The following is a 17,595-nucleotide window of genomic DNA, read 5'->3' as shown; positions in this document are numbered from 1 at the left end:
GTTTGGTTCAGCTGTTCAGGGCCAGCCATTTAAACTTAACAGCTGAATGGGGTCCACCATTCAGCTGCTAGGTTTAAATGACTGTCAGCCATTTAACCTTTCATTTTGCTCCCCACCAAGGCAGAGCAAAACAGAAGGGATAAATGAAGCCCTTTCCTGGGAGATCCCATCCCCTTTCTCCTGGCCATGGCTGGGAGAAAGGGGGAAAAGAAGTCTTTTCCTGGGTGATCCTCCCCCATCCTGACCAGGGCGAGCCATGGCCAGGACAAAGGTGGAAGGGAAGTCCCTTCCAGGGCAATACCCCGCCCCCTTTCTCCCATTTGGGAGAAAGAGGGAACTGAACTTGCCAGACCAGTTCAGGTGGAGCCCATTCGGTTTAAGGGCCACCCTGTACAACCTTTTTTAGGTTTGTGCCCATCCCTACTGTTTACTTTGCACACTGCTCTGAATACTAGCAAAAAAAGCCTCTTAAATTTTAATAAACCTTCATGGTTATAAGAACAAATATTTTAGTTAATGAACTTGGCTTAATACGAAGTTTTGCCTCATACAGCTCGAAGGTGGGAACAGACTGGCATAGGACCACACAGAAGGAAGCAAGAAGGGGGTGTGGCCCATTGCCTCTGTCCCAGATGCTAGGTTCAAGCCTATTCTCTCTCTAAAATTACACGGGATCTTCTCTGACAAAATGAGCAGTGTTTTCATGCAATGATTGAACTGAGACTAACCAACATATTACCATCAATATAGCATTATATATTCAGGCTACCATTAGGAGGGAGAATAGATACACCAGTGGAAGCTGGATAGCATACACTTTGCTGTTTACTCTTCATATTGTTTGTCCTTGTTGAAAGTTTTGGCACAGAGGCGCAAAAGTTATTAGCCCTTTTTTTCTAGTCCACATACCTATAGTGGTTATTGATGGCATACTGAAGGCTTGAAAGAGAAAGAGAAAGAACCGTCTTTTCTAATTTACAATGCTACTGGAAACAATTGTTACTTGGAGCAAGCAAGTGGCTGTTTTCAAGCCTAGCATCAGAGTGCTTTGTACTTACAAACCATGAATGCTGATTGATTGTTCCAATTCAGCAACATCACTGCAAACCCTCCTGCTGAGGAATGTAATTCACTTATGACAGCCTCTTGAAGACAGAACAGCCAATATCCATCCACTATCTCTTGGACAGAAAACACCACAACTTGACACATATTTTGGTTTGCAATACCTTATCCTCTGTTCCTATTATTAGGAAGTAAAACTATGTTTCTGACATGAAGCTTTTCCAAATATACCTGCAGTGTCAACTTTATGTCTTCCCATAGGAAAAAACCATTCTGGTTTTTCAGACCAAATACCAATATGCTGCCACTTACTTTGTTTAAAATTGCACCCAGACTGTTCCATCCTCCTGTTGCTTTTTTGTCACTATTATAGAAACCCCATGAATAGATGTCATTTGTACAATACACAACATTATTAGGAACCATTTCACCTGTTCACAAATCCAGTGAAGCACATTCAGACTAAATATTCTGGCACTGGGGTTTTCAGAGTTAGGCACAGATGGTGGCCATCTGTTCAGAGCCTTGGCTTTGCTGTCAGATGAGTGAGCTGGAATACAGCAACCCCCCCTAATCCAGCCCCAGCTAGGGCAGACCACGCTCACAAGGGTGAGGTCTCCTCCCATCTCATTACACTATACCCACTGCTACAAATCATTCTTATGCTGTCTCCACCCAAAACAAACTGTTCCATAAATATGTCCACTTTCTATGAGGTAGCTGTTGGCTTCAGAGTTTGTTTATAAAGTTTCCATTACAAGAAAAGCGGCACTAACAGGGATCCTAAATGCTATCCGTTATATTTACAAATCTTCGGTAAGTAAAGTTTACAGCGGGGGGAGGGGGGTAGGCAGTTTTTAAAGAAATTAAAAATTCCACCAGATTACAGGAAGCCCTTAACAAATTTAAGCTACTGTTTGGCTTTGACTTGTTTAATTGTTTAACAGCAGCATTACTAATAGGTCCATATAAATTACCAACCCACAAATATTTTACTAGCCCTCATGCCAATGCATATTAGGGCAAGTTGTTAGCAGAACACCTACAGACTGAACTTTTAAAAAGTCAGTATCATTCACAATGCTTTCTCTAACCTGCTGTGCGGACACAAGCAATTATACATCAATACTATTAATACCAACCCTAACAACCTGTAAGGCAGATTTCCAAAGGCTGACAAAGAAAGAGACAGAAAATACAAACTAATTGTTGACTCCTAACAGAATGTGCCTTGATGGGTTTGGCTGCTTTCTAGACCAAGTTTCCCCATCAGCAAGATCAGCACAGTGCAAGAAGCTGCATAACCCAACCAGTGTCAATGCACAGTGCAAAATCCAACCAGACAACTGCTGAATTTCCACCTGCTTTTTGTTTCCATTAGTTAGTGTGTTATAGCAGTTAGACTGATGGACTAGGACAAAGGAGGTCCAGTCAATCCTAAAGTCTGAACCAAGCTCGGCCTAGATGTCTGCAAAGTAACCTTGGACCAGTCACATGCTCTCAGCCCAACCTCCCCCCCCAGGGATGTTGTTAGAATAAAACAGAAGAGGCAAGAAACATGTACATTGTTGCAAGCTCCCTAAAAGAAGGGAGAGGTAAAAACGTGGTAGACAGATAGATTAGGTTTCACTTATGCCAACTGTAATGCCTGTTGAAGGCTTTCCCCTTTCATCTATATCATCTAGAACAGAACAAAGTTTGGGTCCAGTGGCACCTTTAAGAAAAACAAAGTTTTATTCAAGGCATGAGCTTTCGTGTGTAAGCACACTTCTTCAGATACAGTGAAACAGAATATCTTCAACTATTACATATAGGAAAGGGGGGTTAGTTGCAAGGAAGGACTAGTTCGAATCAAGATGCATAAGTAACTGGGTGATTATAGCTGATTGGTTTTTAAGGCGGTTTTTAAGATCTGTGAATGGCAGTAAATTAGCATACAAATACAAGAGCCAAACAGATGTGAGAACAAAGTTTTGAGTCCATTGGCACCTTCAAGACCAACAAAGCTCACCTTTTAGAGCAGTGGTCTTCAACTACTATAATGAGCTTTAAGCCTGTGGAAAAGGGGCCCAGGACCCCACTGCAGGCTGAAACATGTAAATCACCTTTGCCATAGTATTGTCCATCTCTCTTTCTTGCTTCTCAAAAAACACCCTAAAAAAAGAAAATGAAGATGGTGCCAGTGGTGTGATCTATCTTAAACCGAAGACCAGCATTCTAGAGATAAGCATGAGATAAGGGTTCAAACAGTCATCAGGGAAAGCTTGTCTTGACATGATTGTGCATGTCTGTCCAATAGAGTCGAATGTATGAGAAACGCAACCCCCATCATTATAAATACAGGTATAGTTTGTCTACTTCCTCCCTATCCTGATCCTGAGCCGTGTTATGTTAATTTTAGCAAAAGAAACTGCTGCTGCATTAAAGACTCCTCCCATTAACAGGATTAGAAATTTTCTGGATTGTATGGTCTTGTGTGATTGAAGATCTCTCTGGAAGCCTGGTGTTTAGTTTAAACATTAATACTGCCCTTCTAATTGACCCAGACAGAAATGCCTGGAAAGAAGAATATTCAAACATACTGCTGCTGTTCAGGGCAGCCTTTTTCCTAATTAGTTTTTATTTGAATTAAATATTTTAGTTTAATATTTTTAAAACCAATTTTCTTAACTTCAGCATCCCTCATCTGGTTAAAGATGAAATCTGAACATAATACAAACATGTCTACAACCAATCACAAAAAATGAACCAATAACCGTTTATTGAAACAAGTTAAAGCCAGCTTTTCCATGTTAAACAAATCAGGCAGTAACAGACAGTAAGACAGGGCAAGAGGGAGTGAACTGAACTCTCCCTGCTAAGTGGTTATAGGAGGGAAGCCCACTGCCATTCATCAGTGGCATACCTTCAATAGTGTTGTGCAAACCACCTTGTTATTTTGCTATTTCCAAAAGATGCTTGCCAGTAATGGCTCACTGCTCCCTCCCCACTCCTGCTCATTTCTCACAGCAAACATATTTTACTGCCTTCTGCCCCACCTGACTGCCACTGGAACCAGGGGTTTAAATATCTGACATCTGAGATCAAGTAATGCACTAGCCATATATTGAATGTATAATTTGCAGCTTATGGACTAGCAACACACATGGACCTTAACGTTTTCATTTTTTTAATTATTTACTTGATTTATAGTCCACCATTCTCACTGAGACTCAAGGCAGATTACACAGTGTAAGCCAATGCAGTCAATAGGATAAAACATCTAATAAGCAATGTAACAGGAGGACTACAAGTACAGAAATCTGAAACAAAGCATGAAGTATTAGACATGATATGTTAATGCAGAAAATGGTATTACGTAAGTAAAAAAACAATGCAGGGAGAGCAGGATAATAAACCCAACAAACAGATAATATACATACTATATACCCGTGAGACTCATTTAATGGCCCAGTAGCCACCTGTGGCTCTTAGGCACTGTTTCACAATGTGGCACTCCCCATGTTTCAGAAAGTCATTGAGTCTTCTGTTTGGCAGGTGGTTCCCAACATGAAACAGCCACTTCTAGAAGGACTGGAGAATGGATGAGCTGTGAGCCTCCTTGAGGAGCAAACTCTGTGAAAGGGATGGTATCAAAGGACCTAACATCTCCAACAACGCCCTAATTTTCTCCACAGCCTCTGCAGTCACATCCTAGCACCCTAGATAGTTTTGGGCACTTAAATGTCTTATTGCATTTTTATCAAAGTCTTCATCCAAGGAGGTCAGGGAAGCATGCATCATTACAATCCCACCCTCATACTACCTACCCATGTTAGTCTGGGGGGGAGGAGAGTGACCAGCCCAAAATTATGCAGTGAATTTCATAGTAAAGTGAGAATTTGCATTCAAGGTCTCCCTAGTCATATCCTGCCACTTTAAGTAGTGAAGTAATTCAAATAAGTGGATTGGAGCCAACCAACTTTTCCGAGGGCCCTCTCTGACCACCAAAAAAGCTATGCTGGGGAACACAGAGCCTGCATGAACAAAAACCATGTGTGACAGAGACTGTAAGAGGGAGGGGATTTGAGCAAGCCTGAGCAAAAAAGCTGGCTAAATCCAACCCAGTGACTTTATTTAGGACCCTTACATACATCCAGAGAAAGCCAAATAAAACTGCTTAGTTCCATGACTTGCCCCTTGCCTCTAAACAAGTATAAATTCTACAATACAAAAGGCATGTGGGCTACATGATCTGAGATTTAGAATTATACTATCTAGAAGCATAAAAGCTCCATTTAATGGCAAACATTTTACTTATTAGCTACCAATCAGCACACATGCTTGCTTAAGAAATATATTAAATCTAGTGTCTAGCTTTGTAATGAAGTTGATGATTTAATTGACTTGATTTAAAACCAATTCTACCCTATTATTGTCCCAGCTGCTTCTGTCCTAAGATATTGCAGACTGTTCCAGAAACAAAAAACTAGTCAAGCTTTCTCTTCACTCAGAGGGCTTCCTACCTTTTGGTGGCTTCTCTGCCTGCCAAGAAGCAAATGCTATATTGTTTTGTCAGGTAACTGGCGCAATGCGTTGAATGACAGAATTATGTGAGATAAATTGAAGTGACTCCTTGCATGCACTTCACAGAAGGATACTTAAACTACTATTTTCAGGTGACAGATCTGAAGATCAAAGTGAAGTGCTATGCTAAAACCTCCTCAAACTGATAAAAAGAAAAGTTGAAATCAAGCAGTGTATCAACAGTACTGAAGATATGAAATGCAAAACTGTTGCACCTTCTCTGATATATAAATTCTAATATTCTACTTCTAATCTGCTTTGTGGAACACATCCCAAATGCCAGTTAGAACATGCTAAATTAGCCTTTATTGTCCCTGACTTTGTCTCAGTCGAGCCAAAAGATTTCTCTCCATACCTTTGCTCTCAAAATCTCTTCTGACTTTTCAGCTAAAACCAACCAGGTACATAGATAGCAGCTCTACAGATTTATCTTTCCTCAGCCATTGGAGGGAATGATGGCAGAGATTACCACTCTATGCCAAAAGCCAAGCAAGAAAATAATTCCTATTTTTGTATTCTTCATTTCCCCTTCAGCTCCCTATATTTACAACTAAAAAAAGGAAGAATGGCTACCAGTAAGCCAAAACCACAGCCACTTTACAAACAGCCAGTTTCTATATCATAAGAAAAAAGGACAACAGAACTATTGTGAGAAAAAGAATATGATGCTAAACAAGCTGCTTGTGATACTGAAAATAGCAAGACACAAACAGAGGCAATATGAATCCTTTGACTTCTGATCTGCAATTATCCTGGGACATTCTGGAGGCCTGAAAGCAGCTTGTCTACAATTCACAGAACTGCTGATGAAAGTGTTTGAAACAGTTTGAAATGTGCTATGTAGCTGCAACTCTGTGCACATAGTGTACTATAGCAAGGAGCCTCAAAGTCTTAACTGTTTATTTTCCTTCTAGAGTGGTCATGGCAATTCCTGAAAGGGTGGGCTTCACCAGCAATGCAATTTCAGTCTCTGGATAGCTCCTCCTTATCTATGGCAATTAGAACCACGGAGCAATTCCAGCAGTTATTGCTGAGATCAAAAGTCACTGCCAAGAAAAGTACAGGGGTTGCAGTCAGCAGTTTACTCCCACTGCCCAGAGGGTTTGATATACAGCAGCCTTGACATATTCATCCGATTTGTTTTGCATTCAAATAGTACATTAATACCATTTCGGTTGCGCCAAGGAATGAAACAGAAAAGATAGGGGGGACATCTGACCACCTACTAGCGGCGGGAGTGATCCCTGCTGGCCAGAAAGGAGGAGACATCTGAGCGGCTGCCGGCGAGACGGGCGCATGATGACGTTGGACGCTGGCGTAAAGCGGAGCCTGAAGGACGTTGCTGGAACCAGAGGAAGGCATGAATCGTGCGACCGAAGGAAAGAACTGCCGCCGGATCGAAATGGAGCCCGCCGGGAACGAAGCGAAGCGCCGAGCCGAGAGCAAGCATGTCAACCCACCACCACAGGGGTGCCGGTAGGAAACCCCACCCCCATAAAACTCTGTGGCCATAGTTAGGGTAATTTGTGTGACTAGCACCATATGTAAGCCGCTCAGAGACCCCCTGAGAAAGGGTTCGAGCGGGATATAAAGTCTAAAGTTAAATAAATAAATAAATAAATAAAATACTATACTACCTCAGACAGCAAACAAACAAAATCCTGAGATGGTTGCATCACAGAAAACAATCACACCAGTCAGATGTTTTATATTAGACAATCACTTTCAGGTCTCTCCACTATTTAAGACACAAGCTACCCACACCATTGTTACCTCTGCAACTTCTGAATAGTGCACAATGTAATATACCTACTAGGGTGCATGCCCCAGTAATGTCTTGATTAGATTACTGCAATGTACTGTGCGTAGGGCTGCCCCTGAAGACTGTTTAGAAGCTACAGCTGGACAGAATGCTATGGCCAGAATCACTCCAATCTTGGTCCACCTACACTGCCTCCCACTTTGCTTCCAAGTTCAATTCAAAGTGCTTGGTACTGACCTTTAAAGCCCTGAATGACTTGCAGCCAGTACACCTTAACTTTTCCCATATGAACCTACTTATACACTCCGTTCATCTTCAGAAGCTCTGTTTCAGGTGCCCCATCTGACACTAGGTGGATGGTAACCCACGAAAAGTTCTTTGTTGTCAAGACTTTGGAATTCCCTCCCCAGGGAGATTTGCCTGTCTCACTTTATTGCTGTCTTCCAACAGGAGATGAAAACTGTTTTTGTGTATTTTGTGTGTGCGCGCGCTCACAAGCCTGGAAGTCAATGGTGACTTCTGGTGACCCCTAGTGGGGCTAGGACATTTCAGAGAGGTGGCTTTTATATTACCTGCCTCTGCATCCCGGCCCTGGTATCCCTTGGAGGTCACCCTTCCAAATAGACAATGACAAGAACCTCATGCACATGCATTTTTTATGACATACAACAAAACATTCTGTTGTGAAATGATATATAAGCTTTTTACTTCCACTGAGGATTGCTGAAACACTACAGAAATATCACTGCTGAAAATTCTAGGTGCCACAATGAAATTTCTAGGCACCATGGTGACCTGGCACCTGGGATTTGTCAAGCCTTGAATCTGAAACACTGTAGTTTGATCAACAAACTCAGCCTATCTAGATGTCTGTATCTAGCCTTAGATCCCACCTATCCTTCCTTTAAAGCTGTTCATATGTTTCATAAGTGAATTATTTGAAATGTGGTTGACCTTTTTGGTGTCTATTATATATCCGGGATGCAGAACGGATGAAAGGAGTGTATAAGTAGGTTCATATGGGAAAAGTTAAGGTGTACTGGCTGCAAGTCATTCAGGGCTTTAAAGGTCAGTACCAAGCACTTTGAATTGAACTTGGAGTAGTGATGGTAGATCATTTCTTAACCAGTTGCTTTCTATACTGCCTTCAAAATTAAATTAAATGCCACTTTTTAAAGCAGTAATGAAATCGTGAGAAATCTGGGGCAAAGTTAGGTTAGGGCTAAAAGTTAAGTTTTTGTTGTGAAGACAGGTAGGTTTAGACCCATATTTATATATATACTACAACATTTTTAATATAGCTTGAATAAAATTATGAGAAACTGTGAAGAGTTTAGGATTAGTTTTTGTGGTAGCAATAATTAGAAAATATGGTCATTAGTGCCACCCTAAACAAAGGTATATTCTTGTAAGTCACTTGACTTAAATAGAATTAGAGTGCGTAGGATGCAAAATACAAAACCCTAAAGGCTGAAAAATGAACTCACCTTCTACATTTTTAGACTGTCTCCTACAGCTAAAGAAAACCTGTTAAGGCTCGCAAGTGACAAATCCTAGACTGTTCACAGACTGCAGTATGCCCATTACTTGCATCTCTTCCACTGCCCAGCAGAGAGGACCGCCTCCCTATATCTCTGTAGCCAGGGAGCCACAGAAGGCTGCTCAAACTACAGTCTGTGAATTTATTTTATTCATTTATTTACAAAATTTATATACCACCTTTCTGCCCTCATTAGACCACCAAGGTGGGCGACAGATTAAAAGCATACATAAATATATGAATGAACGCAGGTATCACAACAAACCATAAATAGGAGGAACTGTGGGTAACAAACTGGCTATAGATTTGGTCCGAAATATTTGTTGTGCAGTCTTCCTTCAAAGATAAAGCTGGGTTTTGATTAAACTTCAGTAGCCTAAATATGCCACAGAATAACAGACTGGTATACAGAAGCAGTGGAATGATGCGACAGAATGGACTGTACTACTTTAGTAGATAGGTGAGGGATTACATTATTCACAGTTTCAGTATGCTAATAATTCCTTGCAGGCAGAAAATTGGCATAGCATGTAAAGCATTAAGCTACTTTTCTTCATGATGGGCTAATTCTCCTCTAGCAGGAAGTTTTTCATGGGAAGTTTTAAAAATATAGCATCCCCCGCCCCCTGCAGTCTAAAGTGGAGACCAGGCCTGTCCACCATCACAGAAACAGCTCACTAGCTAGTATACTAATAATCTCAAAGTTCTTTTCAGTATATTTTTGGCACAAGCCACACCCAAACTGAGCCATTCCTCGTAGCTTGATGTTCCTAAAAGTTACAATATGTTCTTATTAAACAGAGGTTTACTTGCAATAATATAGAACTGGTTCCCCTTCAAGCTACCATCAAGTACATTATATATTTAAACCCATCATTTCCTTTATTAAGCATGTGATCACAGAACTGCATAAGAAAATACCCAAATCATCAGATTAAAGGAAACAACCAGTATAATTTCAGACTTTTAACACAACAGAGCAAGTGCACACTGTGTGAGAAAACCAGATATACTGTTTGAATAACAGCTGAACTGTTATTCAAATAAACTTCTCTAAAACTTTAGTTAGCCTTTAAAACGCCTAACAACATTCTCAGATAAGTATTCAATCATGGAATCACTGGAAGGTCAATCCTACTGAATCTGTGAAGCCAAGTTTAATAGTTTGGCTCTTACTCTTGGAAAGACAACAAAAGTAATTTATACAGCCAGCATAGGGAGATACAGACTTTAAGAAAAACCTCTAAGTCTGTCTGTGCCGCTAAAAACAACATATTTTGACAAAATATTATTTCCAGATGTTTTTATTACCTTCTGTTGGGTTTTTATTACCCTTCTGCATTCACAGCAAACACCATAGAAAGATTATCATGTAACTGAAAATTTAGAAGTGAAACTGCCAAGAATCTACTGCCAAATGTTACCTTGGGTTTACTGTGTCATTGTTGAAACTGCAAGATAAAATGACAGCATGAGATATTTTTCGCATGTATCAGTTTTTAAATCTATAGCAACCACCTTAAAATACTGAAATACTTTGATTAAGGGCTGAAAGTTTTTACACCAACATAACATAAAATTGTAAGGAGTTGCACCTTTCGGCTGCGGTCACATGTAACAGAAGCCACACAAGTGAGACGGAAAACAGCCGGAGTTTCCGGGCACGATCTCACCAGCACATCTGGGAAGCGTAGCACTCCCGTGGCTCAACCGAGGCTTCCAGCCGAAACTGCGTGGCAAAAAACTAGTACCTTGGAGGTACTAGTTTCCGGAAACTGCGGGGCAAGGGCGGGCGTCTGATCGCGTTTCCGGTGGCATCCGGCGCCCGCCCATGTCCCCTTGCAAATAAGGTGTGTTTTTTTGTCCAAGTCTCTGTGGATGCGCATGCGCACCCAACGGAGCATGCACATTTGTCATGTACACAAAAATAAAAAACAGTTTGCTGCGGCGCACGCTTCTTCGTTGTGCGCCGGCTTGTCTTGTGATCGGCACCTCTCCCTTGCCATGGAACCTCCACGGTACCTCCACAGGACCTCCACAGGAGGTCTGATCACATAACTGCGCAGTAGTTTGCCCCAGGGCAAACAGCCACGCTTCTCCTCTGCAGTTTCCTGCCCGTGTGACCGGGGCCTTCATTTACTTGTAGGATTCTCAGATCCATGCAAGAACAGACCAAGGCCACTCTGGTTGCCCAGTAAGATTCTAAGGCCTACCAAGGAGATCACAAGCCCAGCATTCTACCACAACTAACTGTCCTTAGCACTAGCCCTGGGGTATAAGAACATAGCCCTGGGTATAAGAACCCTAGACCATCTCAAAGGAAAAGACAAATCTGAGAAATGAGGGAAGAGGATGAGAACAGAGACCAGAACTGCAGATGGAGCGCTCCCCACAGCCTTCCCCCATTCTATTTCCAAACAAATCAAAGCGTCAAACTGCTGGCAGGATACTACTAGGGAGAACTGTGCAGGCACTTCTTCCTTAAGGCTTTGAAGTCTTTCCTGAGGAAATGGGGCGGGGTCCTCACTGTTACTGAGGGAGCCTTTCCTCTTACAATGCAAAACTAAGGACCACTAGTGAACAGTCACAGCTATGAAGACTTGAACTTGACATCTATTTCAAGACAAGAGCAGTCATTGGGGGGGGGATTTATTGCTTTCTGAGGCTACACTGGAAGAATATTTTAGTGAATCTATTTGTACATTCCATAAGAATTTAAATTATGCAGAAAAAGAGTTAGCCATCCCGATGAAAGAAAATTAATCCCTATGTAGCCTTGTCCAGATACTCCATGTAAAGAAAATGCACTTAGGAGGCCAATTCTCAGCACATCTACTCAGAAATAAGATCTCAATCTAATGACAGAACACTAAGTATGGATTCAAGTAAAGCCTTAGGTGGAAACCCCATCCCCAAAGACGGAGTCAGGTGTGCATCCAATGAAGGCCAGCATAAGCCCCCTCTCTCTTCCACTACCATACTTCCCCTGCATCAGTGACACAAGGGTTCTGCTGAACATTTATTTACTTCATTTATATTCTGCTTTTCTTACAGAAACCTGTGCAACATGTGGCCAACTCAGTTATCTGAAGCAAAAGCCCTCCAATTCCTCCCATGGGAACATTCCGTTACAATGCACCAAGCACTGAGGGGAAGGGGGAGAGTTATGCTGTAGTCCCTGGAGCTGCAAAGGATTGTAACTATAGCTGATTTATAGACTTAAAAACAAGCAGCCAATTCATTCTATAATTTTTACTATTAGTATAACCAGTTAGGCTCAAAGCACATGTGAAATCTGCATTATTGGCCAAACCTGTATACACTTCTTTTAAGCCCAATCAACAGTTCTATGAGGATTAAAAGAGCTGTTCAGCAGCATACAAAAGGGGCAACAACATCAGCATATAGGACACCTTTCAGAGAGAGGAGTGAATATAGCACTAATAAAAATAGACTGCTAAAAGAGAACCTAATGACATTCATCACACATCTACAACAAAAAGAAATATTTTCTTATTCCATACCATCAGTCTTTGGTACTTATTGCCATGAGACATGGGGCCAGCAACACATAGGACTAATCTGTATAGCAGGCAGAGTACTGGAAGGAATACAGGGGTTCAAAATTCTGCTCAATCATCAAACTCTCTGAGTGGCCATAGGCCAGCCTGGGTGTCTCAGTCTAACCTACCTCACAGGCCTGTTATGGAGATACACTGGGGTAACCCATTTTTGCAAAACTAGCAGTTCTAGAAAGAAAGGTGGATCATATATATGACTAATACCCATATTTAGGTTTCCAAAAGGACTAGATGTATTCAGGAAACACAAACACTTAAGGTTAACTTAGATAATCAGGACAAATATCATCAAATACAAAAAACTATGCACAGTGGTTACAAAGCTACAGCTAGCATTCCATGATGTTATACAATTGCTGTGACACTCACCTGTGCTGCCTGCTACAAAGAAAACCTTGAGCTAAATGGACCTGGAGGGCATCCCCCAGTATTTAAAGTTGAAAGAAAGTAAGTTAAAAGCATATTTGCGGGACACTTTGTTCTATATACAACAAGCATGGCGAGACAGTGGTAACCCCTGCTATCTTGGTAAAACATTCATCTCACACCTGCACTAGGTTTCAAAACACACCATGTACTAAGCCTAAAGCAGAACATTTAAAACTGTCAATCTAACAGTTGTCAGCTAAGCTACAGTACTGTACAAGCAAAGCAGGCATCCATTTTCATTTGTAACTAAGTACATGAAGTGTCACTAGTACTCATACAAGGAACACTATAGATATACAGCTCTTCACTGCCTGTATTTCTAGCAACTACACGTTCAACAGTGATTTTCAGAGGCAAACCATTACAAAGGAAGGGGGATCCAGGAAGAATGGGGACTGAGGCTACTTTGAATTCTGGCACAGGCTGTCAAAGTTTTAGCACGAAGGACAGCACCTGATGTTTAAAACTTAAGATAGAGTCACATATCCCCAAGGTTTTTCAGATCACATTCACGAAGTTCATTTAGAGTGTGTTTACATTAGTAACTACTTAAGTTCTTAATGTTAACATCACATTACTGCAAAATAGGTGGATGAATGTTTTTCTCACTCTACAGCAGGTGACAGGAGGTCAAGGGTCAACTACTTGCTACCTAACAAGTCTATGGCTCAGCAAGGACTTGAACTCTGGTATTCTTGCTCTCTCCCTACTGGGCAGTTGTATTCACCTTTTTTTTTTTTAACATACAGCTATATAAGATTCATTGGAATTGTATTTACATTCCTTGTCTCAATACTCCAGTAAATATAAAATCTTAAACTTCTGGCTTTTACTATCTTATATCCCCAATGCTCTCTTCTTCCCCCAGAAGAAATGATATTTTAAACTACATCAAGGAAATGCAAGCATCTATTCTATAACTATTTTAATCTCTCTCAACATTAGTAGTAGTAACACTATAAAAGTTCAAGAGGAGGAATCATTTCTAATGACATAACAGCCTGGCATGCCATTTAAAAGTGGCCTAAGCCAGAAAATAAGTTGTATCTTTAAGGTTTTTTATCTTGCACATGACCCAGCAAGAAAAAGTACCTCTCCTTCTCTCAAAGATAACAAATGTAGTAATCTGTTTTATATAGTAATCTGGATGGAAATGTCTAAATTGTCAACACTGTTGCAGAAAACTTTTAGAAATAGCCAGATTTCATCTATTTTATGTCAAGCAAGTTAGAGTATAACAAGAATAAGAGGGGGGAAATTCAGAAGTGCATTTTATTCCTTAAAACAGATTCAGAGATACAAGAAAAAAGCAGAGATTGACAACCAAAGTAAAAAACAACAAAGAGATTCCCAGTTCTATAACCACTACCAGTCCACTTCAAAAAGTCAGTAAAGGGAAATTTTTCTTCCTTCCTAGTTCCTGCCTTTGAAAGAAACAACACATAACTACATGCTTAGGAGAGATTTCAAACAGGGACAAAAGGCTATTTCAGTATTATGCACTTGTAGTAGAAGATTTACGGTGCAATCCTAAACAGAGTTACACCATTCCAAGTCCACTGAAGTTAAGAGAAGGATGTATAGTTCTGTTTATGACAGCAGTATTAAAACATCAGGCTACAAACACCCAGTGCTCAGAGAGAACAATCCATGCCCCTGAGAGATGTCCAAGTCATGCCTATAATGTAAGGTTTATCATCCCTATAACACTTTTGAGAGTTCAAGGAGCTACACATTTTTCTGCATTCCTCCCAACAGCCTTTTAAGGTAGACTGGCATTATTATCCTGGTACTGCACATGAAGAAAAGGGAGATTAGGCTGAGAAAAAACTGCTTGTCTCAAACTATCCAGAAACTTCATGGCTGAGCTGAGATTTGAAAGCAGGGACTTCCCAGTGCACTCTACTCTTAGCCACTACAGCACATCAGCGCATACAAGAATACGTTTTCTTTAAAAAAACTTTCAAACAGCGAAACTATCTTTCATCAATTAGCAAGATCTAGTGATCACATGCGTCTTACCTTATCTTTTTCATGTGGAAGGAGCGACACTGGAGGAAGACAAGAAAGAGACTCACAGCTCTCTTTCCCATCTGCGTTTGTGGCTGCTTTAGTATTGAGTTGGTATAGAGGTCCATCTTTAAGAAGTCGGCCATGGCCAACAGCACGTTTGACAGCCAATCGCAGTTGCTGGTGAAAGGTAGAAGGGGCGCTGCTTGCAAATAAAGCTGACACATCCTTCTGCCCTTTCAAGAAACGTTCGATATTCTTCAAGGATGAACCACTGGACTCTGCCAAGCCCTCAATTGCCCGTTTAATCAGTTTATTCCAGTCCACATTAGGTTTACCATCCAATTTTCCATGGTTTCGTGGTTTAGGAAGTGCTATTCGCCCAGGATTATCAGGATCCTTATAGGAATTAAGTCCCTTGTTAGAAACTTTTAAAATAGTTCCATCTTTGACACTCAGTTCCAGCTGCTCCAGAACAGTTTTGCGATCCAAACCATGGGATGAAGACACAGCATTGCATATCCTCTCTTCTGAAGGGCGTTGTTTTTGCTTCTTGACCTTTTTAATTGCCTCCAAAATCCACTCGGTGTACAACGGGTTAGCGAGTTTTACCATGGTGAAGAATTCTGTAAATCCATAGAGTCGTTATCCCTTATCCCTATGCTGAAGGAGTTTCACACCATGGGAAAAAAGATGATCTGAGGACCAGCTAACCATAGCATACACGTTTTTTGCCCCAAATTGCTCTTCCTTTTTTCAAAGACGAATAGCACCTATGTCCCGTTTAAAAAGACACAAATCCTGTTAGGAACTAATTCATGTTTTCCAATAAATCCCAAGAACAGTTGGCGAGGAAGTGTACCACAGGTGAGAACAGCTCTGTAAATCTCACTCCAGCCTTTTTTGTCCCCAGTCCAAGTAAATGGAACTTCAAGCCTGCAAAAAACAAACAAGAGAACAGTTATGTACCACCTGTGCAACTTTTAAGCAACTATCAAGTTTTGCTAGCCCATTAGAACGTTGGCCACAGAGCTGTGTTAAAGAAAAAATCATCCAAAAACATGTCCTGCACTGAAATTGAGAGCAATTTCAAGTTGGCATTTAACATGACAGCATATCAGGCCCACATTTCAATAAGGTCTGACCTTGCAGCAGCAAGATGCTATTGAACAAGATGCTGGCCATCTACAAAACTAGGCCAGAAACAAATGCCAAGTTGCTCCATCCCACTGAGAAAGTCTAGCTAACACACTTGTAACCCTCAAAACCAAAAACACAGAGAGATCAGCTGGGAAAGAGAAATGCAGCTATATTAAAAACTTGTCCTTTTCAACTACAAGAGCTGCTTAGATCTGAAACATAACTAGGATAACCTCAACTCCCCCAGCTCAACTACCACCTCATGCCAACAAAAGTCAAACATATACCAGAGAAACTTTTAAAATCCTCACTTGGAACTCTCCCTCACTTAAGTTCACAAGAGATGTTCGGATCTCTGTACAACTGTGGGTTGCCCCCCCCCACTCCCAAGTAAAACGCTGAGACTCCGGAGACCCCCACCCATTCTTTTTTAAACTTAAGCAAAGAGACATCGCAGACATTTCCAAAGTGTGAGCGAAAGGCGTTATATAACAAGGAGGAGGAGAACCACGGCAGCTTGGATCCGCAAGCGATCTGCGGCTGGGTCTCTCCGCAGTTTCAGGCCGGAGAAGTGAGAGACGGGGTCGGAAAGCGCCTCCATCCTGCTCGCTCGGGGTCAGTGTTTGCCGGGAAGCCGCGAGCGGAGCGGCCCCATCAGTTCAAGGCAGGGAGGGAGGCCCGTGGTGAGGCTCACCCACAACGCCCTGGCTTCAGAGCGGCGGCGGCGGCGGCGGCACTGAGGCCTGCGGGGAGATGCCCAGAGGCCGCTTCAGCCCCGCGGCTGCAGCTTCACTCGGGTGGTCTTCAAGGCCAGGCCCGTCATGTCCGCGGCGGCGCCTGCACCTGCCACCAGGATGCAGGTGGCGAGGCTCGGGCTGGGCCTAGCGCGGAGGAAGCGGCTGCGGCAGCGGCCGGGCCGGAACAGGCCGCGGGGCCTGACGCGAGAAGCCCGCGCAGGGCCTTTTCCCCCCTTGGCCAGCTCGCAGCCGCCCAGCGCAGGCTCCCTCGCCTCCCGCTCCCTTTCCCTCCCCCGCCGAAGCCGGGAAAGGCGTCGCGATTGCGGCCGGCGCTTACCGGGGCCTACGAGAGGCGGAGCCCAGGAGCCTGAGGCCGGACGGCGGCGAAGACCCAAACTGACACGGCGGCCATCTTGGGTCCGGAGCTCTGCGGAGGGGGGAGAGGCGCCTGGCAGCGGAACAGCCCGCGCGGGGAGGAGTCGGGAGCGGGGGAGGGGTGTGGGAACAGCCTCTTCTGACAGGGAGAAAAGGAGGGGAGGCGAGCGGCGGAGGGAGGGCAGGATGGACGGAGGAAACAGCCGCGCCGTATGTATGTGTGTAGATGGGCGCGCGCCGTGTGAGGGGTAGAGCGCGCGCGTCAGTTTCGTGCACGCGCTGAGCGAATGCTGAAAATCTGGAGGGGAGGGGTGAAGATCACGCAGCGCCGGAGCCTCATCCCGTCTGGCAACTTTATTCCGGAGGACGGGAAGGCTTCGGTGGAGTGCA

General features: G+C 42.7%; 1 protein-coding gene across 1 annotated transcript in view; it reads right to left on the bottom strand.

Annotated features, from left to right (window-relative positions):
• The window catches only part of KAT6A (K(lysine) acetyltransferase 6A), a 70,529-nt gene extending 53,284 nt beyond the window's left edge, over window positions 1-17,245 (bottom strand). The window contains exons 1-2 of the mRNA XM_015408184.1: window positions 17,168-17,245; window positions 14,966-15,889 (exon numbers count right to left, since the gene is read on the bottom strand). Coding sequence (XP_015263670.1) covers window positions 14,966-15,568 — 603 coding nt within the window. The 5' untranslated portion in view covers window positions 15,569-15,889; window positions 17,168-17,245. The remainder of the gene's footprint in view (window positions 1-14,965; window positions 15,890-17,167) is intronic.
• Between the last annotated feature and the right edge of the window lie 350 nt (window positions 17,246-17,595).

This window comes from Gekko japonicus, unplaced genomic scaffold (genome assembly GCF_001447785.1).
Source record: "Gekko japonicus isolate JY-2015 unplaced genomic scaffold, Gekko_japonicus_V1.1 scaffold139, whole genome shotgun sequence".
Classification (NCBI taxonomy): Eukaryota; Metazoa; Chordata; class Lepidosauria; order Squamata; family Gekkonidae; genus Gekko; species Gekko japonicus.
Note: the sequence above shows the minus strand (reverse complement) of the source record. Positions and strands in the feature narration are given on the sequence as shown.